The sequence below is a fragment of the Marmota flaviventris genome, chromosome 7 (assembly GCF_047511675.1).
Source record: "Marmota flaviventris isolate mMarFla1 chromosome 7, mMarFla1.hap1, whole genome shotgun sequence".
NCBI lineage: Eukaryota > Metazoa > Chordata > Mammalia > Rodentia > Sciuridae > Marmota > Marmota flaviventris.
The window spans coordinates 40,754,462-40,780,403 of NC_092504.1; the positions used below are offsets into that span (position 1 = coordinate 40,754,462).

Genomic DNA, 25,942 nt, shown 5'->3' on the forward strand with positions numbered 1-25,942 from the left:
TAAGTAATGGTTCTCAAAGATATTCTACAAACCCCTGGGTCCTAAAGCACATTCTGGCAAAGACAAACAATCTTCATAATAAATAATACTGAAGTTTTACTTGATTTTGTTACTATATTATTTGGTGGGTAAAAGTGTTGATGCTTAGCATAAATCCAGGCACCAAATTATATTAGTCAGTGTCACTTCCAAATGACATCAGGAAACTATAAATGTTATTAATTTTATCAAATCTGAACCCTTGAGAAAACATCAATATTCCACATAAATAAATGGGAAATACGCAAGTGGACTTCTGGTACATACTAACATATAATGGCTATCTTGAGAGAAAGTTCTGGGGTGGTCACTTGGATCATGAACTTAACTAGCCGTTTTTCATGCCAAACAGAAGAGACAACTAGAAGACATGTTCTTCAGACATCTCCTAAAACATGAATGAAGTAAGCCTGTCACTTTGAGAAAAACTATTGGCATTTATATTGCCAATGACAAAAGACAATTTTGTGTGTAAAAAACTAGAATGTTTGAAAATTTGTATTTGTTGCTGAATCTTTATATTCTCACACTCAAAGATTTTCTAATGATATCAGTGGTAATATCAATAAATATGATTTTATTATATTGCATAATATATGTCAGCATTTGGAAAATTGATATAATTTAGATAACCAATATTTTCAAGACACTAATATAAATGATTCATTCAAAGTGCAAGAGAGATGAATGGATTTTTTTTTAATTGGAGCTTTATAGTTACCCGTAGTAGTTGGGTTTGTCCTGACAAACTCATATACACAGGGAGCTGGATTTCAGTTCATGATCTCCCCCTCTTCCCTCCCAACCTCCCTCCTCTCTCCCATTCTCCTCCCTCTACTCTACTAGTTTTGCATTTGCCTGTCTATTTATTTGTGTTTGATTGGTTCCTTTTGCTATCCTATCTTCTCTTCCCCCTTCCCTTTATTTTGCTCAAGTTTCTGAATACAAAAGAAAACATTTGATCATTGAGTTTCTGGGTTTGGCTAATTTAACTTATCATGACATTCTCCATTTCCATCCATTTACCAGCAAATGTGGTAATTTCATTGTTTTTAATGGTTAAGTAGAACTCCATTGTGTGTATGTATATTTGTATATGTATGTATACATGTGTATGTGAGATATATATATATCACAATTTCTTAATTCATTCATCTATTCACAGATGCCCTAATAACATAATTCAGCTATTGTCAATTGTGCTGCTAAAAACATTTATGTGGCTGTGTTCCTGTAAAATGCTGATTTTAGGTCTTTTGAAGAAATACCAAGGAATGAGATAGCTGGGTCATATGGTGGTTCCACCCCTAGTTTTTTCAGGAATCTCCATATAGCTTTCCAGGATGGTTGTACTAGTCTGTAGTCCCACCAACAATGTATAAGTGTACCTTCCCCCCCACCACAATCTCACCAGCATTGATTATTGTTCATATTCTTTTTTTCCATAGCTTTATTGAGGTAAAACTGAAGTACAATAAAATGCATATATTTGAAATATGCAATTTGATCAGTTTTGACATGTGTGTAACCAATACAATAAATAAAAAAAGCATTTCCATTGCTTTTTTAAATTTGAAATCATACAGACTGTGCTTTCTGTATGATTTATTATATTAGAAATCAATCATCTTTAAATATATAGAACTCCACACCCATATTTCAACTATTTCAAAATTAAGTGGTGCACTTATAAGTATCTCAGAGATCAAGGAAGAAAGCACAAGAAAAGTAAATAAAAATTGCTTTGCACTAAGTGATAATAAAAGCTTAAAATATCAGAATCTCTGGGATGAAACAGTACTTAGATGAATGTTTATAACTTAAAGTACTTGTATCAGAAAGGAGCTAGAATAACAATTGTTATTCATGTTCTTAATCACTGACATTCTGACTGGAGTGAGATAAAATCTTAGTGAAATTTTGATTTGCATTTCCCTGATTGCTAGAGATGTTGAACATTTTTTCGTGTATTTGTTGGCTATTTGGGTTTCTTCTTTTGCGAAGTTTCTGTTTAGTATTTTCACCCACTTACTGATTGGGGTTTTTTGTGTGGGATTGTTAAGTTTTTTGAGTTCTTTGTATATTCTAGTTAATCCCCTATTATAGGAGTAGCCAGCCAAGATTTTCTCCTATTCCAAAGGCTCTGTCTTCATGTTTTTAATTGTTTCCTTTGCTGTGCAGAAGCTTTTTAGTCTGATGGCATCCCACATAGTACTTCTTGGTTTTATTTCTTGTGTTTTGGGGCTCTTATTAAGGAAGTCAGTGCCAGCACCTATAAGATGGAGTGCTGACCCTATCTTTTCTTCTACCAGTTGAAAAATTTCTGGTCTAATTCCTAAGTCTTTGATCCATTTCATTTTGAGTTTTGTGCAGGGTAAGAGATATGGGTCTAATTTCATTTTTCTACATATGGCATCCAGTTTTCCCAGCATTTATTAAAAAGGCTATCAATTTTAACATTTTTTTAAAAGGCTATCTTTTCTCCAAGACATATTTTTGGCACCTGTGTATAGTAGCAGATGGCTATGGGTATGTGGATTTGTCTGTGTCTTTTATTCTATTCCATTGGCCTTCATGTCTATTTCGATGTCAGTATCATGCTGGTTTTGCTACTATACCTCTATAGCACAATTTCAGATCAGTTATTGTGATGCCTCCAGCTTCACTTTTCTTGCTTAGTATTGCATTGGGTATACCAGGTCTTTTATACCTCCAAATGAACTTAAGAAATTATTTTTTCTAATTCTGTAAAGAATGTCATTGGTATTTTGATGGGGATTAAAGATGATTGGATTTTAATGGAACACAGTATAAAAAATTCAAAGATGTTTTCATATTTCAAACTGCAACTACCATATAAGAAACTACCTTTTGTAAAGTTAATGTAATATCAGAGAAAGAGTGTCTGTGGTCTTCTGAAAAGATTATTAAAATACTCTTCCTTTTCAAACTTTTAACTTTCTTTTTTTAAGTTTCTTTTTTAAAATACCTTTATTTTATTTATTCATATTTTTTAATGTGGTGCTGAGGATTGAACCTAGCGCCTTGCATGTGCTAGGAGAGTGCTCTACCACTGAGCCACAGCCCCAGTCCCAAACTCTTTATCTTTCTAAGGCCAACTTTTCTTCATATGCTTCATCTAAAATGATACAGCACAGTAGATTGCATGAAGAGACAGATATTAGGATGAAGACAGTTGTATTTTGTTAAATTAGACAGCAGAAATATGCAAACGTGTAGAGTACTGCCCCTCTTCTCATTGCTTTAGAAAACAGATTTTTTTTTAATTTTTAGATGTTGATGGACTTTTATTTTGTTCATTTATTTGTATGTGGTGCTGAGAATCAAACCCAGTGCCTCACACATGCTAGGCAAGCGCTCTGCCACTGAGCCACAACCCCAGCCCCAGATTTTTTTAAAATATTCTTTTTAGAGGCTGGGGTTGTGGCTCGGTGGTAGCATGCTTGCCTAGCATGCATGAGGCACTGGGTTCGATCCTCAGCACCACATAAAAATAAAGAAAATAAAGTCTATCAACAACTACAAAAAAAGAATTAAATAGAAAATAATTGTTAAAAAAAATTTTTTTAGTTGTAGTTGGACACAATACCTTTATTTATTTATTATTATGTGGTACTGAGGATCGAACTCAGGGCCTTGCACATGCTAGGCGAGCACACTACCATCGAGCCACAACCCCAGCCTCAGATTTTTTTTTAATAACTGGTAATGGTTTATTATCTTTATATAAATTAATAAATATTTACAAAATGTTTCCTACTTTAATTCCCAATATGATATCTTCTACCTACTCATCCCTTCATTTATCTATCCCGTACATATCAATAGATATAATTCACATAAACCAAAAGCCTGTCAGCATCCTCAATAATTTTTTTAAAAATTGTAAAGGAATTCTGAGATTAAATAGTTTGAGAAGATATGTTCTAAATCAACATTGAACTTGGTTTCCACAGGAAAGTAATAGAAAATGCAACCCATTAAATAGATGATAAATCTTGACACTGATAATTCAAAAATTTATTCATTCATTTCATAAATACTTATTGAGCATATAGCAAGTTCAAGGTCCTGTGTTAAGTACAAAGAAAACGAAGAAACACAGATAAGAATTCCAAGCCCCAACTACTCAGAGTCTGGTAGTAACTGCTATAATAGCAGAACAAACAAAAACAGTACTGAGAGGAATACAAGATGTCATCTCTTAGAGAAGATGGTATGGGCTGGGATATAAAGGAGAAAATGTTGGGAAAGAATTGTAAAAGCCAGGAGACAGAATTGTAGAAAATGAGTGTTCTTGTTTTGGAGGGAGTGAAAGTAGGGGAAGGCTTTAAGATCAGGAGCAGTCACTAACTGAACATCTATATGCAAAATATGTACAAGGAAACAAAGACATCTATAGTCTTCTAGCGAACTAGAAGTAAGGAAGAGAAGACATGAAACAACTAGGAAGAGGAAGCCATCAAAACCGCACAGTGATATGAGGACAATAGGAAAAAAGCCCAAGAAAGAAGATGTGAACAGAGGAGTACAGAGACATCAAGAGGAACAAGAAATATCAGAAAAGGAGAACTGTAAACACAAATAATAATACTAAAATTTAAAATAGAAATATTCACTGTCTATTCCACACCACAATTACTGCCACACTTACTGAACCAACAAGTATTGAGCCACCCACTATGTACTAAATTCTTCAAATGGCCAATAAAGAACATGACATAAGGTTTTGGACTGACACACATTCAACTCTATTACACTGTAGCAAGTGCTAAGGAAGCATCAATAAAAGAGCTGTATATCCTAAGGAGTCAGAACAATCCATTCAGCCCACAAAGAGGGGGTGAAAAGCAAGGAAGAAAGGACTTAGATATAGCTCCACAGAGAAAGTGACAACTATTATCAGGTCATGAAAAATAAGGTGGGTTTTAACAGGAAACAGACAAAAATGTGTGTCTGTATTTGTGCACACATGCACCAGGGACACTATTTGGAAAATGAGTGTTCACAAAGTCAAGGCTGTGGCAGCAAAGAGCATTCTCAAGCAGTGAAAATAAGGAGCTCTTAACAGAGACAGTTCTTATGCGAGTGGAAGCTGGGAGAAATCTAAAGCTTTAATGAAAACCAACAAGGGAAGGATAGAGGAATGCAACCAACTGCATCCTGGCAGGAAAGAAGCCAAGTGAACAAGACCCTAACCCAACTGATAGGCAAAGGACAGTCAAGCCTTTGAGGCAGCCCATAAAAGTCAACCTCCAGAGTCACAGGTAGAAAAGAGTGCAGAGTGGAGCTCGAGGAAAAAGCAAATCAAAGTATTTCAGCAAAGGCAGCAGAGACCTGGATCTGCAAAAGCCCATGTTGGGGAATGGGGAGAAGAGAAATAAAGCAAGGGGAGTGGACGGGTGAAGTCAAGAGGCTCAAAGGCAGAAATTTTTCATAAACGGCATGTTTGAACACTATCTTGAGCCAATGGGGACCCCTCAAAGAGTTCTAAGCAGGAGGATGGCACGATCATATCTGCATTTGTAGCTCTGTAGATGCCACCCCCACCCCAATCATCAGATTCTCTATCCAAAAAGAGTCTTGAGACAGAAGTCACGTAGACTCAGGTTTGTATCCTGGCTCATTCGCTCATTGGTGAGTCATTTCAAGGCCCAGTCAGAAGGCAGTCAACACACCAGCTTTTGAACAGAGAAAATCTACTACAAAAAAAAAAAAAAAAACAACTGTGAACTAGGGAACTGAAAAGATGGAAAATCTCTAGGGTATAATGGAGGTAAGAGCAGTCACTACCACTAGTGGTAAGAAAACTGAGAGGAGAGAGAAAAAGAAATTGGAATTACTAAAATTTACAAACTCAGGAACCTGTGGGCTTAAATTTGGAAAATTTGGACCTCCAAGAATAGAATGTTCATGGACTGGGCTGGGCTGGGCTGAGCTGAGCTGCGCTGGGCTGGTGCCTCTGAGGTGTGAATGCCATGAAGTTGCATGTGTTGCCAGAGCTGCAGACTGGATTCAGTTGCTGCCACAGGAAGCCCCACCCCACCCCCGCCAATACTGTGCACAACACAAGCAGAAGCAGAGTCTCTGGCAAGCAGACAGGAAGCCCCAGGTTGCTCCTTCACCCTGGAGCTTTGCAGTCTTCCTCAACACTCTCCATTAGCACAGCATAAAGGGGGCCAGCCAGGAGGGCAGAAGTGTGCTCTGCACAGTCCCAGCCCCAGCAGCACCCAGCAGAAGGGGGAGTTTTGATCTGAGAGACAACAACTTAACAACTGGCACAGGAATCCTGGAAAAGGGAGCCAACCTTCTGGGTCTATTTTCCTTCTTGGTGAAATGGGAGTGAAACGGGAGTACCAAATTCACAAGATTTGGGGGAACATTAAGTGAACTATGCAAAACTTCTGTTATAGCACCTGAAATAAAGTAGCTATTTGATAAAAATTAATTCCCTTCCCTATTCCCAAAATTGTGGTAACAACCAAAACATAAAGATAAGGATGAATGAGAGTTGAGAATCAATGTGTCTTACAAGGCATCTTCTGTAAGTTACTATATATCACATTGCATGTTGTTCTTATTAGGTTTTAACCTATCCTTTTTACAAAGTTTGCCAACTTCCCATTTCCCCATCTGTTTTGTCCTTTATCTTTCTCTCTTTTTACACTGTCCCTCTCACACACACAAAAATGTGCATTCATACATGCTCCCCTTAATTCCAGACAAAATTCTCCATAATGACAGCAAAAGTCACAAATGTAATCAAAACATGGCTATTATGCTGCCAAAACTGTGCTAATTCAAGTACTGTGGGAAGCCGTTCTCGCACGTGATTGGGCACCTCCCTGACTGGGTGTGAGGCGTTCTGGCCAAGCTGTGTCAGAACAAATCCCCACCCTTTTTAGGTGTGAGAGCCCCTCTGTGTGGGGGTGTGACTGACCATTGACCCTGAGACCAATCACTGACCCTGACCTTGGAATGCTGTCCCCCTCGACCTTCATTGGATGGAATTTTCCCCTGAATTTCTTGTTCCCCAATAAAAGGCCACTCCCTGGTGTGCCCTCTCTCTCTCCTGCTAGTCTCTTGTTTAAACCTCTCACTACCCCACCAGGTGGCTGGAGGCAGGAGCCAGAGGGGGCCGTCTCTGATCTGGTCAAGAAAAAGTAAATTGAGTTTATGTGTGTTTATTTTGATCTCACTAGTTAACTTCTATGCTTAGGACCTCTAGTATGAAGCTAGTGTGCTGGTCATACGGCAGAAAGTACCAAAAAACAGGAAGCAGAGGACTCTCAATAATGTTGGAAAATGACATATTGAATAAAATTTTAGAGTGTTTTGATTTATTGCTATTTTTTAAAACTAGTTGAAATTGCTAAACGTTAAAAGCTGGAAACAACAGCAAGCAAGGCATTGGGGGACGGGGACAAAAACCACTGATCTTATGTGGAACTTGATTAAGAGGAGTGTGGTGTCCAAAATAGGGGAAGGCCAAGACAGTATCTTTGTACAGCTGAGAGGTTAACTAGAGCTTTCCTACTGGTTCGGAACTAGAGGCAGCCATGATGGTACAAGGTGGGCAGGCTTGTCTGTTCACAAATGGTTCAAAGAATTCATCATAAATTATTTGGAAAAGAGAAAATGGTGGTGAATAAACAGGGCTGACACTAAGGTGCCCCAGAACTATGAGAGCAAATTGAGAAGTATCACAGCATAGTGAGTTGGATTATGATCTAGAAACGTAACTCAAGAGATTTTTCTATAAAAGTGTGGACCATAGAGGCACAGGAATTCCTAATACAGTCAAGGTGAGATAGGGTAGAAGTGAAGATGTGAATGGAGTTGGAGAAGAAGTTAATCATAACTAAAGTAAAGTGAAAAACTATTCAGAATTATGTATAAAGAAAGACTTGGTTAAACCAGCCACCAGGGTACAAATCTGTAATCCTAGCTACCCTGGAGGCCAAGACAGGAGGATTACAAAGATGAGGTCAGCCCGGGCAACAATAAGACCCTATCTCTTTAAAAAAAAAACAGAAAGGAAGAAAGGCAGGTGCTTCTAGAAAGTAGATATTCAAACACTCAGCATAAAGCCTAGAAAAAGACAAGTGAAAAAGAATGAATAGTATGTTCCTCTCAAAGAAAGAAGACTTTTCCACAGACAGCACACAAATTCCAATTTGCTTCAAAGTGTTAACTACCACTAAGATCTGAGTTTTCATTCTCTTTCAATTTCCAGGAAGTAGATATTTCTCCCATTTTATGGATAAATAAATATGTTTGTCTAATAAGTGGCAGACCTGTGATTCAACCCCAAGAGAATTAACTTGGTACTCCATCAAAATCAGGAGGACCAAAAGTCACAGAAAACACACCAATGAGAAAGAAGCAATAGCCTAGAAGTGGATGCCATAGAGAAGCCGAGAAGAAAAAAGACTGAGGAAGAAAAAATCTCCTTAGTTTTAGTGTCTGGGAGACTTTTCAGTAAAAAAGTACCAGCACCTAGACTGCACTAAATTATAAACAATAAAACAACAAAGAAACAGGCATCAAGTACAGAATACTCTCAAGAATTGTAGCTGCTAAAGAAAGGACAGTATTATTAAGAGATCTGTTTCCCTTCAGCTCTAACAGGATATTCTGCTACAAATTATAAACTGAGGAATGTATCTCTTGTTCACAGAGCTGTAGGGCAGACAGGTGAAGATCTCTCGACCACCATGACCACAATGGTACTCCAGAGAAGATTCTCTCCAAGGTATCAGAGTTCAAGACAGGCATCTTCTCATTTCTTCTCTAAGTGGCTATTTTGGACACAATCAAATAGATTCTTAGCATGTATTTGTTTCTTACTTTCAGAATACATTTTCATTATGGAATCCAGTAAGAAAAGTACAAGTCATTCTTCGTGTTTTTTTTTTAAATCACTCTTCTGAAACATACTGCTTAACTGACAATTTAATAACAAGCTCTTAGAAAGATGACTTATGTTTATATGTGCAATGATAAAATGATTTTTTTATTTTAGCAAATAAACTCTTATCATTTAAGAGAGTGGTGTTTATTTCTCTTGGTGCTCATAATGTTTAACATGAACTTACCTTGTACTGAGAAACTTTATATTTAAGATCTAAGGTTTCAGTCATGAGATCCTTCTCATTGAATTTACACAAGAGAATCCTCAGTCTAGAAATAAAGTCTGTTTAATGTCTAAAAAATACCAGAAGCCTCCATTGTAGTCAGGAAAATTTATACTTCAGTAAGAGTTACAGCAGGGGTGGGAGGACAGTGCATAATTTAAAGTGCACTTCATAGTATTTCATAGTCTTAAATGCTGCTAGAAAAAAGCATTTAAAACATTTAAGAGAACAAAGCTTCATTTTTTAAATAATAAGCTTATGATAGGCAGTTTTCAAAATTCAATGTCATTATGATTAAAACTTTCAGCTCTTTTTCTTACTTGCATGGTTATATGCCTGTTTATATATGGAAATGAGACACGTAAGAAATTCCAGCTAATGATATGAAGCAGAAATGGGTAGCTACACTGTGTTATTTTTTTACAAAATTATAATTGGCACAAGGATAGAGTATGAGCCAGTCTTGCTAGCAATCACCTATTTCTTTGTTTCTTTCTTCCTCTTGGATTCCACCCTCATGTGTGGAGTTTTGGGATAAAGAAAACCATTTTACCTAATATGGGGGAGAGGAGAAAATGCAAACATTGACATTTGATTTCCTCATGGGGAATCTGCCTTTTTATTTTTTTCTGGCTCTTCACAAAAAGTAAAGTTTCTTGATCTTTTGAGAGTCCTACAGTGAGCAATCAGAATTGATTCTGCTCTGTGACAGCATCATAAGGTTATGTCACTGAAACACAACGTAAACTAACCTTATCATTAAGACCCCTTGTGCATTCCTACTTTTGATGATTCACAATACAAATTAGTTCTTGTTTCAACATGTTCATGAATAAGGGATTCTAAAAGGTAAATACACTTGTTAGTAATGTATACCTAAGACTGGAAATAAAAGAGGGAGGGAGGAAAAAAAGAAAGAAGAAAGGCATAAGAAAAGGAAGGAGGGAGGGAACTAAAATTGGTAATTAAATGCCAGAATGCTCTCAAAGCAGTAACTTTATTTCTACCCCAAACAACATGTAAGACTTCTGGCATTGGTTACATGGAATTAGCATAATTTTATAAACAAAGTGTACATCCTCTGCCATCAGAATACTTGGATTTGAATTCCAGTCCTACCCTTTATCAGATGTATGATCTTGAGTGACTTAATTTTTGTTTGTTTCCTCATCTGAAAAATAGGATATGTGAATTGTTCCTAGCTCATAGAATTACTGTAATGATTAAATAAAACTACACATGTAAAGAAGTAGAAACTCTTGGCACAAATGTTAATTATTTTCACTTTTCTTATCATCACTATGTTCTTCAAAATTCTCACATATAGTCACTTAATATATTAAAAGTCATAATTGCATTTTCATGTAATGACCCTATAACTTTTTTCTTCCTAGGCTCATCTACATTGTTCTATTTCCAAATTTTTGTTCTATTTCAACTTGATAGTTTGACTTTTAATTATTGTACCATAATTAAAAACTTAGGCTACCCTCCATGGAAAGCAGTATGCAGATTCCTAAAAAATATAAAAATAGATCTACCACACTATCCAGCAATTCTACTCCTAGGTATCTATCCAAAATAAAGGAAGTCAGTGTGAAAAACATATACCTGCATACCCACATTTATTGCAGTAGTATTCACAATAGCCAAGGTATAGAATCAGGCTAAATGCCCATCAACAGATGAGTGGGTTAAAAAAATATATGGGGTATACACACACACAATTGAGTTTTATTCTGCTATAAAGAAGTATCATTTGAATGGTCTGGAGGTTTTCATGATTAAGTAAAATAACCAGACATAGAAAAGTATCACAAAAGTATCATATTACTGAAAATAAAAGACAGACTATCAATAAACTAATATTTAGTAGATATCAAAAAGCAGATTATAAGAAACCTTATTTTTAAAATAATTAATTTTTGCAAGTTTCCAGAAATAAATTCTACCTATTAACCATACTCAATAGTCATATTTAAATATTTCCATATTCAAATTTAATGTATTATTAAAAACAAAAAACTTTAAAAGCCAAATTTATTTTCTAAAATAAAAATATTACTTCTGTGATTTTTTTTTACTTTTTGGTAAAAAGAAAAAATATTTTAAAGAAATTTCAGCTGCAGATGTACCTCAGTGGTAGAGCACTAGAAAGCACAAGGCCTTAAATTCAATCTCCAGTATCACAAAAATAAATTAATGAATGAATTAATAATGTTTAAAACACTTGAAATTCATTGCAGCCATATTCTTCCAAAGACAAAGTTGAATGTTAGAAAGAGAGAGAGAAACATGAAGTATGTGATCTATGGTGAAGAAGAAGTAACATTCATGTGACTGGACAATTAGCAGACTGCTCTAGGGTGAGGGCCCAGGATAGAACATATCTGTCTGCTCAGTTGCTTTTTCAGAATAATAGTTCATTCATTAATTCAAAACCAATGAAAGAACTTTCATCTACTATAAGTTGGACAGGGAGAAAAAGGGGAGTAGGGGTGGAATAGAATTAAGGGAAGATAGTCCAGACTGATTTTGATAGTTTTAGAATCAGTTAAGAAACTAAAAGAATTATTCTTTGTAAGCAAGAACTTTCCTAAAGTTCCCAAGAATTCTAAGAAAAGTCATCAATGCCAAGCCCAAGGGCAGTGTGCACATAATTCTTCCCTATTCTTTCAGCAGTTCACAAATGCATTCAGTATTTTCACCACATTGGCTAGACTGGTACACAGTTCAGAGCAGGCTTACAGAAGCTTCCTAGGTGGAGTAGAAAGGCTTACCCATACTCATCTTGATTGGCAGGTTTTCTCTGCTTGCTGCTTCCACTAGATGTCTCCGAACTTCCATCACTGCCTCTTTGTGCTTGGTGTTCAGTAAGGCTTCCCACAGGGCTTTCGCAGCTGTGTCACTGCAACAGAACAACCACAACAAGAGCTTTAGAATAAATTTATACCAGAAAATGTAAAGGGTTGAAAGCACTTTTGAGCACTAATACAGTTTTTCTTACCAACAGACTCATTAGGATTAGGATTCAATAAGGAATATCTAATTTGTTTAATTGGCACAAATTATCGAGAAATTAGGAGATCATAAAATCAAAACAAAAAAAAAAAAGGAATAAAAGTTATATTGTGCCATGAGAAGTATAGGAAACTACATAAAAACTTTTTTGAGATTTTTCACTTGAAAGTACTTCAGAGTGTAATTCAACTTTACTAGAGTAACATAAATGTTAAGCAAGTCAAAATTAGATATTTGTCTAAAAATTACTTTATCAGTGATTATAAGCCATGTGTCAATTTAAAATAACATACTTTTCTGAGAAATACAAAGCAATCAGCAATGAGAATTCCGGTTCAAAAATTACTCAATAGACTTCCTAATTAGTAGGCTTCTTGCTGAATAAAAAATCAGGACTAGCACTAAGAAACCATGGGCTAAAGTATTCCACTTTGGGCCTTAGGTTGGAAAGATGGCCCTTGCAGAAGCCTTTACAATTAACTGTTTATGACTGCTCGAAGCATTGCATTATGCAGGGTCTCATCTGGGTTTCTTCCCCAATAGCCCTCTGTCTTACCCAACATGCCATGTCCAAATTATAAATGAGTACAGTGTTCTTTCCAGAAGATATCTTCCATGTAGCCAAGTATACACATTTGTAAAGTAACATTTTCAAAACAGAACATAAAGAAACAAAGATGACTTTTGTCCCTTTTTAAGGACTTCTTCCTCTATTTAAAGCACCACTAACTCTTCTACTATCCAGTTAGCACTCGTTTGAAAATGAATGCATTTTTTAAATCTTAGTTTTAAAAGTTTAGCTTTAAAGTTATACCTAACAAAATGCATCTTTCAAGTTTGGATTTGAGCTGGAATGCTGAAATTTCATAACTTAGCCCTAATTTTAATGTCTGGCACACAGTGATCTTTCATTAAACAGTAGTTGCTTTATTATCATCTATTTCCCCATAGTGAAATGAAATCACTGTTCAACATACTCTTCTTGGTTTAATCTGATCAAAACTTTCATCATGATTACTCTTGTGATGGTTAATCTTGGCTGTCAACCTGACTGGAATGAGAGACAACTAGAAAATTAGTAAAGCATATTTCTGGGTGTGTCTATGAGGGTGTTTCCAGAAACACTGGCATGTGGGTCAGCCAACTGAGGTAAGAAGACCAACCCTGAATGTGGGTAATATTATCAAATAGAGTGGGGGCCCAGATGGAACAAAAAGCAAAGGAGGAAAGTCAGTCACATGCACAGTGAGTGGTTCTTGAGCAGGTGTGGCTTTTGCTGCTTCCATAAGACATCAGCCTCCAGGTTCTTCAGCCTTTGAATGTGACTCACACCAGCAATTCTCCAGGGAGCTTCCAGACCTTCAGCCTGGACTGGGGCTACATCAATGGACCCTCCTGTCCTGAAGCTTCCAGTTTCTTGGATTGAGCAGTTACTGGTTTTCCCAACTCTCCAGTTTATAGATGGCCATTGTAGGAACAGCATCTAAGCCAATCTAATAAATCCTCCTTTATAATTATATACCCATTCTATGGTTCTGCTCACTTAGAAAACCCTAATACAACTCTGCATCTATTATAAGTGTAATTTAAGTGAGGAAGTAAACTACATGCCAAGCCTGGAATCTGGTTGGAATTAGATTCTAAAAACAAGATTTCAATGACTTAGTCTGAAAGAGAAATTTAAAAAAAAAAAAAGTGTGGTAAGAGCCATGATCAACACTTGCATAGATCTTTATGCAAATCTAATCCTGTCTAGGAGGTGAGGAGCTAAAGGAAGGATTTCAACTGGAAATGATGAGCAAATACAACAAAACCCAAACTCCAAAAAGCGGCCAAGGAAAGAAGTTATAACTCAATCTAGGAAGGAGAAGCCGTGAGGAAAGGCTTTAAAGAAAATATAAAATTATAGTCACAGAAGAAAGTAGGACATTTTGGAATACACAAAGTCCTAGAACTGTTTTGTTCTATGCCAAGGTACAAGGGGAGGGACAGAAGAAGTAAGGGCAAAAGAGGATGGGAGCCATACTATGAGGGCCCTGTATTTCTTGTCAGGTCTTTTGGCTTCAATCTGTAAGGGACAGGATGCCAAGGAATTTGTAATTAATTTCACACTGTAAGAAGAACAACATAGCTTAGCAGTTTTGAACATAGTCTTTATCATAATTCAAAAGCAGGGTTTTCAGAAAGACACAATTTCTCTAAAACTCAGCAGGCAATGGAAAATCACTGTAGAGTTCTGAGGGGGTAAGTTTCACTCCCAGTTTCCCTAACTTATGGTCCATAAATATACCTTACTTTTATTCTCAGAAGGACCTCTCCCTAGACCACAGAGATGTCTCAGAGAACCTCCCCAGCATAACATGTCACTACCCTTTTCCTTGCCACAAGAATATATATTTCTCTAATATAGTATGTGCCCAAGATCACAGTGAGTTAGGTAATGCTGTGGTTGACCAAATTAGATTAGTGTAGAATTAAAACACGGGCTCTGGAGTCCAAACATTATCTTCTTTGCCCACTCCAAATATATGGCCTCCCATATCATCCTCCCAAGAACAAGAACCTTTTCCCCTCCTCTACCAGGAGCACTCTTCCTGAAAACATTCCTTTATTCCCAGGTATCTGCTGAAATGTCACATTATCAGAGAAGTCTCCCCCACCACGCTAGATAAAAGAGTGATAAAGCTCATCTCACTACCCCATCCTTGCACTCTTGCCTCCTCACTTGGTTTTACTGCTCCACATAATCCTTGCTGCGATTGGACTTACTGGATGTTTCCATGTTTGTTTGTTTGTTGCGTATCTTCCTCATGAAAGGTGAGACCCTCTGGGAAGGCAGAGATTTTGTTTAACTCATTGCTAATTCCCCACTACCTAGAACAAGGCAGACCTGTGGACGGCACACTCAATAAATATTGAATAAATAATACTTGCTAGTTGTGTACCTTTGTGCACATAATTTGTTTTCCTCATCTACGAAGATGAAAGTAATAAGAGTAACTTCACAGAGCTGTTGTAAGGAGTAAATAAAATAATGTACCTTAAGCAATTTGATTCACAATAAATTTTGAATAGATGTGTGGTTGTCACTGTGGTTGTTACTACTATTATTGTTCTTATGAATAATATTGTCCTATAATTTTTAATTCAGTATGCTCAAGTCTTGGCAATATACTGTGCAAATTCACTTAATTACATTGAGGTTTTTTTAACCATAAAGTACATTGAGTTTTTTTTTTTAATATTTTTAGTTGTAAATGGACACAATATATTTATTTATTTATTTTTCTGTGGTGCTAAAGATGAACCCAGTGCCTCAATTGTGCGAGGAAAGGACTCTACCACTGAGCTACAAATCCAGCCCCTACTTTGATTACTTTTATTCATAAGACCTTGATTAATGTCATACAGTATACTAACGTCACTTTGGGCTTGAACTTTCTGCCTTTTATCTATTAAAACATTTTAGGAGAAATATATAGTATCCATGATCTCTGACACTGACATGTGGACAGGATATGTTTCTTTGAAAATTATTTTGTTTCTGTAAATAATTCTGTAAATAATTCCAGAATTACGTCTGACTTACTAATATCTACTTCCTCTCCTAAACAGTTTCCTAAATATCATACTAACTTCCACATCACATATGGTCACTTTAAGTTGATCAAATGAACATTCATGAATTAATCCAGGTTCTCTGAATGACTGACACTGAGGACAATCAAAGCCATACTATCTGGCTTAAATTAATCATCCTTCACATCTTCAGCAGGACTAAGCCCAACCTGACACAGACAGATGAAAATCCATTTGTGTTTATTTTTTTTCTTTGTTTTGTGCTATTAGGGATTGAACCCAGGGTCTCACACATGCTAGCAAATGTTCTATCATTGGTCTATATCCCCAACCCTATTTGTATTTTATTTTAAGATAAGGTCTCACTAAGTTACCCAGGCTGGCCTCAAACTTGACATCCTCCTGCCTATGGAACTCTGTGGAGTCACTAGGATTACATGTGTGTGCCACGATATACAGCTGGCTCAATATCTTTTTAATAATCAGGCCCCTCATTGTCTCTTTTCTGGGGATGGTAGGGTGGTGGTGACTAAATTAAGAAATAGTTTTGAAAAGTAAATAAAGTATAACTATTTTATATTAAGATCTACTTTCAAATACCATCACTGTACCCTATTTTAAAAGCATTTACATACATGTATAAAAGCATTCACATACATACATATAAAAGAATTTACAAAATACCTTATATATCTCATTTGATCCTCACCTTATGAGCTAAGCCATTATTAGTGACCAATTAGATCCTCTGAGATGCCAACTGACTTAAGTACACTCAACCTGTAAATGGCAACTCAACCTGGCAAAAACAGGACTCATACCAAGATAATCTTTCTACTATAACATGCCTTGTTGATGGTAAGCAAATCATCAAAGAGAATCAATTATGTAGAATGTTAATTATTTTCAACTTGGTTTTCTCTTCTAATCCTTAACATTCATTATTTTTCTTTTAAACTCAAATGTGGACCCCACATAGGATAAAATGGAAAAGAGTAAAAAGTGAAGATCTACATAAAGTTATAAAGCAGGTAAAGCTCTCTCAGGATTCTGCATTTTTTGTTTTAAATAATGTCATACTGTTACCCTTTTTTAATATCTCTGGTTGTATACAAAGCATATATAGTCATCAATAGCCACTGCTTTGTTACACAATACTAATTATTTCCCACTTTTACTCAGCTTTCTTTTTTAAATATTCAGCTTTTCTTGTTTCTCTCCAAACAAAACATTGCTGAATTTTCAAACATCCTACTTATATCATTTATATAACCAAAACACAAAAAATTAAAGTCTAAATTGCTTAGAGGTATTATTTTCAATCTAGCTATTATTTTATCTTCATTATAACCTCAGGAAAGAGTAGGGGAAATATCCTCTAGAAACTTTATGACCCATAAACTGAGACAAAAATAAAACCACTTGCCTAACATCTCGTTTTTTTTTCATGCCTTATGTACTTTTTTTAATTTTATTTTTTTATTCTAATTTGTTATATATAACAGCAGAATAGATTACAATTCATATTACACATATAGAGCACATTTTTTAATATCTCTGGTTGTATACAAAGCATATTCACACCATTCGTGTCTTCATACATGTACTTAGGGAAATGATGTCCATCTCATTCCACCATCTTTTTTATATCCCTTTCCCCCTCCCTTCCCCTCCCTCCCCTTTGCCCTATCTAGAGTTCATCTAATCTTCACATGCTTCCCCTCCCAACCCCACTATGAATCAGCCTCCTTATATCAGAGAAAACATTTGGCATTTGGTTTTTTGGGGATTGACTAACTTCACTTAGCATTATATTCTCCTATTCCATCCATTTACCTGCAAATATCATGATCTTATTCTCTTTTATTGCTGAGTAATATTCCATTGTGTATAAATGGCATTTTCTTTATCCATTCATCTACTGATGAGCATCTATCTAGATTGGTTCCACAGTTTAGCTATTGTGAATTGTGGTGCAATAAACATTGATAACATCTCATTTTTAATAAAAATTTTTCAATAGAGCTCAAGTTCAATGAGCTCTTTCTGTCACTTTGGATAATTCAATTAATCTTCTTGGGGCTTCTCTTTATAGGTGCAACTCATTTTTTTTTCATTTATTGAGAGCTCAATATGTCATAGGCAATATAACTATTTTATCTCACTAAATAGCAATCTCCCAGGATATGTATCATTGACCCCATTTCATAAATAACAAAGCTGATTCTTACAGAGATGAAATCATCTGTCCAAAATACACAGCCAATAAATTAGGGTTTGAACCTGGGTCCCTAAAACTCCAAAATCTACTTTTTACCATGATTCTACACCATTCTATAAAATTCAAGTTCTGGTTGAACTAAAATGTCAATGTTGAGGTTCTTTGGGTCCCAAACAAACTATAAAGTTTCCATTATGTACTAGAAGTTCACATTTGTGAATATGCCTGACTTTGCCAACCTCAGCAGAAGATGGGTGGATATCTCACAATGCTTTTATTAAAACCTTTTTCTTTTTTACAAATCTAGTGACATTAATTAAGAGAGTTAACAAAAGAAACTTCCCAACAGCTCTATAGTATATAAATGAAACAATTTTCTATCTTCTTCTGTTTTTAAAGTTATATTTTTGGGGGCTGGGGTTATATGTAGCTCAGTTTTAGAGATCTTGCCTAGCACATGTGAGGCCCTAGGTTTGATCCTCAGCACCACATAAAAATAAATAAATTAAATAAAGGTATTGTGTCCATCTACAACTAAAAATATATTTTTAAAGTTATATTTTCCAAAAAGATAAACTTTGATTCATTGCAGCTACTAGAATACAATTTTATTTGTTATAATTAACTCTCTGAAATATATAATAAAAAGTACTATATTTGAACATCCAATATATTACTATGAAATGCAATTAGTTTCTATATTTTCATTAACTACATCTGATACTAAATACATATCAAATGCATGTGCCTTTGATAAACTGATCGTTGTATCCTTAGAAATCAAACTACTTTTGACAAATTATCATCTTTGAAGACCACAAACCAGTAACATACACATATTAATAAACTGCTAAAGGTCATTTTTTAAAGTCTTTCAGAATACTTCTCTACATGAAGATATGGTTCTTTTAGATCATTCTAGACTTTTTATTCAGCAGTTTTTCTCTACTTTTAATGAAATCTTAGAAATGGCCTTGGTTTGGCATGTATGAAATGTCAAATGCAGAAACAAACAGGAAATACTCATCACCAAATAAAACATAAAGAAGACAGCTTTAACTCTTAAAAGGTGGCTGACTGGTGAATCATGGTACTACCTCAGTCAAGTGGAAAGCATACAATTAGGAGACTGACAACTAAATGTGAATGTGCACAATCATCTTGTGACTAAACTCAGAGAAATAGCTTTTTAATGGCATCCACAGGAAGCTAAGCTTACTCACAGAATTTGCAATAACAGCGACATTATTCCGACAGAAACACAATGACAAAAAAAGAAAAAAATATATTTTCAACTAATTTTAAACAGAAAGCAAGCTGAATCGTTTTATGCAGCAGGAAATTATTGCTTCCATCAATAGTAAGCTTAATAACTCTTAAGGTAGTTTTGTTCATGAAAACATTCACAGTGACTTCATTACTCATCTTTTCTCTTAATTACTTTTTTAAACAATTACTTCATCTTTAAGAAACTTATCCATTATGTGGAATTCATATTATCAAAATGGCCATACTACTAAAAGCAATATACAGATTCAATGCAATCCCTATCTAAATACTAATGACATTCTTCACAGAACTAGAAAAAAAAAAATAGTCCTATAATTCGTTTAGAAAAATAAGAGATCCAGAATAGCCAAAGAAATCCTGTGCAAGTTCAAAGTTTAAGTCTTTACCTATAGGAGAATGAAGAGCCACTGAAAGAATTTCCCAGGGTAGCACTAGAATCAAATTTACTATTACTTTCACAGCTGAATGAATACATGTACCTCCCAGCCAGTGAATATAATCTATCAGGATTTTGCTATTGATGGTTCTTCTTTGGGGTTTTGTTCTTTAGTTAACAAATATTTATTAAGTGCCTACCATGCACCACACACTGTTCTTGGGACTAGGATACAGCAGTGAGCAAAGCAAACATAAAACCACTGCGGTCATGTAATCCATGTTTTGGAGTTTATTTTCAGAACATGATAAATAGAAATCTTAAAGAGGAATTGAGATCTTCCAGCAGTTCATTAGAAATTATCTCATCTACCTTCTTTCTAAGAAGAAAACTGTGAACATGATATACTAAGTACTTTGCTCAAGACCATAAGGTTTTGGTGAAAAAGACACCATACCACTATTAAAAAAAAAAAAATCAAAAACTGTACAGAAGCCACTCAAGGACACACACATACACAATCATCAACAGAAACAGCCTTTCATATGTGGTTTAGTAATTGATAGGAAAAGAACTATATTTTAACAATTTTTGTATCCACTGTCACATTTGTTAAAAAATGTCTCCATAACTATCAAATACATTCAAAAGAAAAAAGACCAATTTAAAATATTAAATATAAATATCTCCTTGTAGTAACATTTTGGGAAGAAGCAGAACAGAATGAAAAAGCCTGAACAGTTCATTCTTTGGAGAAGTCACTTCTATCTACCTTTCAGGTCTCATTTATACTACAGGAAAGTAACTTTTACTATTTCATTCAACAAAAATAAAGCATCATACTAATTTAACATGTATTGTTCTAACTAAGGGAAAATATGTTATTTCAAAAGCATGAATAAATGTCTATTATAAACATTCAATTAGCATAATAAGCTTGTTGTGAATTATATACTTTTGGCTTGGTATCCAAAAATTTAAAGATGTCCTAAAAGAATTCAGGCTCCTTCTGCATTAGTCTATAGCTAAGAGAAAATCCATCTGTGTGATTAGTTCCAGATTATAAATGCACTAAAATATTTTTTAACAATATCAAAACCACAACCACGTGTTCATAAAATTAAATAAAATTCAGGATAAACACCAGATTTATAATGTTTGGAATATGTGAGCAAAGTTTCATCTCTTTCCGATATATACTCAATTTCATCATTTCTTCTTTCAATATGATGCTTTCATTCAGCACTGTCACAGACCTGTGAAACCTCTTACAAAGTAGATCAAAACATAACAATAGGGCTGGGGTTGTGGTTCAGTAGTGGAGCAACTGCCTACCAAGTGGGAGGCACTGGATTCCATTATCAGTACCAAATATAAATAAATGAATAAAATAAAGGCTCATCAACATCAAAAAATAATTTAAAAATCAACAATATATGAAATGTTTAAACATCATATAAAATAACTAAGGCTAATTGGGCTTCATCTCAGTGCAAATAAATATCTTTTATTCCTAATCCTACTCTACCAGTTCATTAAGGGAAATGCTATAATCCACACAACTCATTAACAATGTCCTCTTAGCAAATAATAAAGTGTAGGAAAGACTGTTTTTCATATGGATGATCTATAAATTTAACTCAGTATGAAGATGTTAAATCACTAACACAACTAGCTTACTTGAAAAAAAAAAAAAAACACACAACCCCTTTATGCACATTTTTCTACCTCCAAAAGATTTACTTTTGAGTCCCTGCAGGTCACCTCCCTAACCCACTCCAAAGGCCAGCACTTGCTCCACTGAAAAACCCAACTCTAGACTCAATTGGTTACAACTGGTTGTTCAGGCTCACATTCAAGATTTTATGGAAAGTTAAGGACTAATTCCTGTGTCAAGGAACTCTTAGAAGATTAGTGACAGTTGTTTAGTGAATCTTAGAAGCAAACTTTATTTGCCTGCTTTACCCATCACTTTACTCTATGAAGAATGGTTATTTCAACATCACCATAATCTATTGTACTATTAAATACACAGTGATTCCAGAATCTATCACTCTGTTGGGTGACACCATTGTACCCAAACACATACATATATACGAAACTTCAAAGCTACTAAATTGGGAAAAGTTGATCTGTCAAAATTATTAAAGTCTTGATTTTTCCCTCATTGTTTTTTGTTTCAGTTTTGGTTCAAGTGGATATAAATTTGTTTTGCTCCTATTATTTACTACCTTAATGCTCATAGATTTTGGTAAGGTATTTCATGCCACCTCCCTTAATAGCATAGGAGTTTAGTGTTGAGGTGTTAATAGAAATACAATCCTGAGAAGAGCATAATATACAGTAGTTCTTTAAATAAAAGGTTTTTAGGATTAGCAATCTCTTTAAGGGAGAGAAAAGAGGATTTATTTTGAAGTTCTATTGGCACAGTAAGTGTACTATTTTTACTTAGCATAAATGGATGAAGTTGGAGAATATCATGCTAAGCAAAATAAGCCAATCCCAAAAAACCAAAGGCCAAATGTTTTCTCAAATATGAAGATGTTAATTCATAATGGGGTCAGGCACTTGAGTAGAAGAGATTTGGTAGAGGGAAGTGAAGGGAGTGGAGTGGAGTGGAGGAGATGTGGAAATAGAAAAGAAAGTAGAACAAAACATATGTTATTGCTTTATGTATATATGTGACTGCATGACCAATGTGATTCTACAATATGCACACTCAGAAAAATTAGAAATTACATCACATCTATATATGATATATTGAAGTGCACAAATGCATTCTACTGTCATGTATAACAATTAAAAAAATAAAAATATGGGGCTGAGGATGTGGCTCAAGCGGTAGCGCGCTCGCCTGGAAAATGCGTGCGGCCCGGGTTCGATCCTCAGCACCATATACAAAGATGTTGTGTCCGCCGAAAAATAAAAAATATTAAAAATTCTAAAAATAAAAATAAAAATATTTTAAAGAATGAAGTAGAGCTTCTTGAGGAGCTAAATTATTCACCTTAAAGCTTTTTTTGCTTTAAACAAGATAAATTGTGTATGTACGTGGGTCTGGGTTTTGTGTAGTAAAAGAACAGGACCTTACTTGACCCATAAAAAGGAAGGAGCTCTGTGTTGTTTCATTTCTCTGCTTCATAATAGCCAAGTCTGAGAACCACTTCAAAAAGCTCCAGGCATAAGGAATAAAGACAAACCTTCAAGGTTCTTTCCAGGTTCTTGTTGTGAAAATTGCCCCACTAGTAAAGGAGAGTCAAGGCAAAAATCCAAAATGAAAGGATACTAGGCACACATGTCTGGCATGTCTTCCACAAGGAAGAGCAAAATTCAAAGGGCTGGAACAACTAACACTCACTCATTTTTAGTCAATCTTCGGCTGAGCAGCACATCACCTCCTAAAAATCTCTTTAATATAGTTCTAAAATGGACCTGAGATTTATTTTTAATCAGTATGGCAAGACATACTGACACTAAAATGACTGTCAAGAAGAAAAAAATGTTTATACTCACAGAGTCACAGATCCCCTAAAACAAGAGGCTTGTCATGCCCTTCCAGACCATGCCAGGCCACAGGGGAAGCATGGGGCTGGTGAGGAGGCAGAGGGAAGGAAGCAATACAGAGTCATAGAAGCATGCCATCATTGTGGTTTAGTGTCATTGTGTTTTAGTGTTTAGGGTTTAGAGTGATTTCAGTGGGCTTTAAAGAATAGGGGGTGCCCCCCACTCCAATTGTTTGGTACCTAACTCTGGGGACCTTAGAGTAAGGAAACATCGGCCTGGGGTGAACACCCCAGAGAAGGAGGTGGGTATGCCTAGATGTATGTTAGTTCACACATGAAAGGCACATTTCCAGCTAGTTGTTTGCTTTCTCTAGGACCCATATCAAAGCATCAAGAACACAGAAAATAGAATACTGTTAATACAAACACTGAGATTACTTAACTGTGTATTAATAAGTACAGCCTGGGAAAGTAGGTTAATAAAAATTATAGCAGATGAGAAAGGTATCTGTGGCTAATCTCAACTAAAGATACATATGACACTGAACCAGCAATCAGGGCCTGTTTTCCAACCCTAATGGACCTTGCAATGCCCCTTTCTCACTAGAGAGACTATAAAGTTCTCTCTCATCTTTTTGCCTCTGAAATACATTTTCCTTAAGTACCTGATACAATCCAGAAAATTATTGTGTGTGCGTACACTTGAGTGCTCATATATATGTGGCAATAAAAGAAGACTCGTTGCCTTTCCAGGGAAAACAGATGACAAAAACTCTCAACATAATACATTCCTAGAAGAAAGTAAAGTATATTTGGAAGTTGAGACCCAGCAAAACATAAATGATTAACAAAAATAATTAATGCATTGTTCAATCATATCACAAAGAATTAGAAGAAAAGGAGAGAAAGATGAAGGAGTAAGAAAATAGAAGAAAGAAACAGGACTGGTCTTCAAGAGATACAATTTAGGTAAGCATTAAACCAAGAAGGTTCCAGAATCATTTTGCCAAGGCATATTGTGAGACTCACTGAAAGCAGTTTTCAGTAAATACATAAACAAATCTGAAATCCCAAAGGTAAGATAGGTGCTCTGAAGGAACTAGGCAAAGCATTTAACTTATCTTTACCTTCTTTGAGGCTTGCTGAATAAGATAGGATGGATTGATAGTAAAAGAGGAAGGCAGTTAGGCCAATGGGTCCCCACGAGGCTTCTCTAAATGTAAAGACCACTCCATGAAATTAACTTTTATAAACATTCCAAACATCCAGCTGATTCCTTTGTCTTAGAGAGGCAGGAAAAGAAGAGTAGACCAGACCTGAGTGAAGGCTACAGACTCAAGGCCTAAAAGCACACAACCAATCAGAAAGGTCATGGGCTGAACCAATAGCCCTAACACTTTCGAATACCTGTTTAACACAGATACAGACCAATAGACTTGGCTCTTTTCCAATACCTGATTAGCAGGATTTTGATCAATGCCCCTACCTGGTAACCATTTTAATCTTTAGACTAGTACACTTAAGTAGCAACCAGTGGCAATCAGGTTCCCTCTCACCAGTGAAAGTGCTGCTTCTTTTCTTCTCACTTAAATAAATCCTATTCTGATGTGCTTTCTCTTCATTGTGGATTTCATTCTTTGAATTTGTGAGACATGAACCCAGCAAGAAATCTTCAGTGAGCTTCTGGGGTCTGCTGCAATACTAGGGGACATACCTGCCACTGGGGTCTGCTGCAATACTAGGGGGCATACCTGCAACATACCACTGCAATAGTAGCAGTGAAGAGTCCAGCTTTCCCAGCTGTGATCCATAGAGCTGATGCCAGTATGCATTTCCCTGTTCTGATTAGCAGCTCCCACTAAAATGGGCTTTCTCAGCTACAGAAACCTATAACTTAGGCAGACTTCCCTCTGGCAATTACAGCAGCAAAAGAAGAGAATTTAATTTCATCTGCAACTCCAGTTTTATTACAACCATATATCGCTGGCATTATTATAAACCAGTTTTCAGATGAGGAGTCTGAAGTTCAGAGAGCACAGGTAACAGCAACACTTCAAACAATATTTGTTAAGAGCCTTTCAGGATACTGGAGTTCAGACTCCTAACTCCTCCCCAAAATCAATCCTGGAGGAACTAAAGAAAAAATAACAAGACATGAAAAAGTCTGTGAGAAAAATAGCAAACTAAATATGTAAGAAATAAGTCAAGGATGGCCACCATTACCACCCTTGTTCAACATCATGTACAACAATAGAAGAAATAGAAACCAGCTTCTTGTTACTAGAAAATATGGTTTAATATCAGTTTTATTAAACATCAAGATCCAAATTCCCCCAAATTCAAAACTTAAGTCAACTTTAAATGTCATGAAATAAATAACGTAACCTACAGCTTCCTAAACATGCAGTTGGCAAGTTGATTTCCATAGATGAACTGATTAATTTTCATTATATTAATGTAAACCAGAAAAAAAGTAAGTAGCACATGAAACCCATGACTTTACAACTACACAGCTATCATTTCTTAGAATAAGGTTAACATCAGGTACTCCTCATTTAAGTTTAAAAAGCAACCAACCAAACAGGATCTTCCTTTCTTTACAAGTTAGTCCTAATAAAACAAAAACTCCTTCCTCATTTAGTTCCATTAGGTGGTACTTCACAAGAGAGGCATCCTGATGGAGCATCAGAGGTTAAGTGTCAAGTAGACAGACAAAATCTAGCATGGAGTGCCGAAGTCAGAGAGAGGTAAGGAG

At 35.6% G+C, this 25,942-nt stretch overlaps 1 protein-coding gene across 1 annotated transcript in view; it reads right to left on the reverse strand.

Moving 5' to 3' along the window:
• Scfd2 (sec1 family domain containing 2) overlaps positions 1–25,942 on the reverse strand; it is a 405,136-nt gene that overhangs the window by 346,166 nt on the left and 33,028 nt on the right. The window contains exon 3 of the mRNA XM_027938291.3: positions 11,978–12,105. Within this exon, the coding sequence (XP_027794092.2) occupies positions 11,978–12,105 (128 nt within the window). The remainder of the gene's footprint in view (positions 1–11,977; positions 12,106–25,942) is intronic.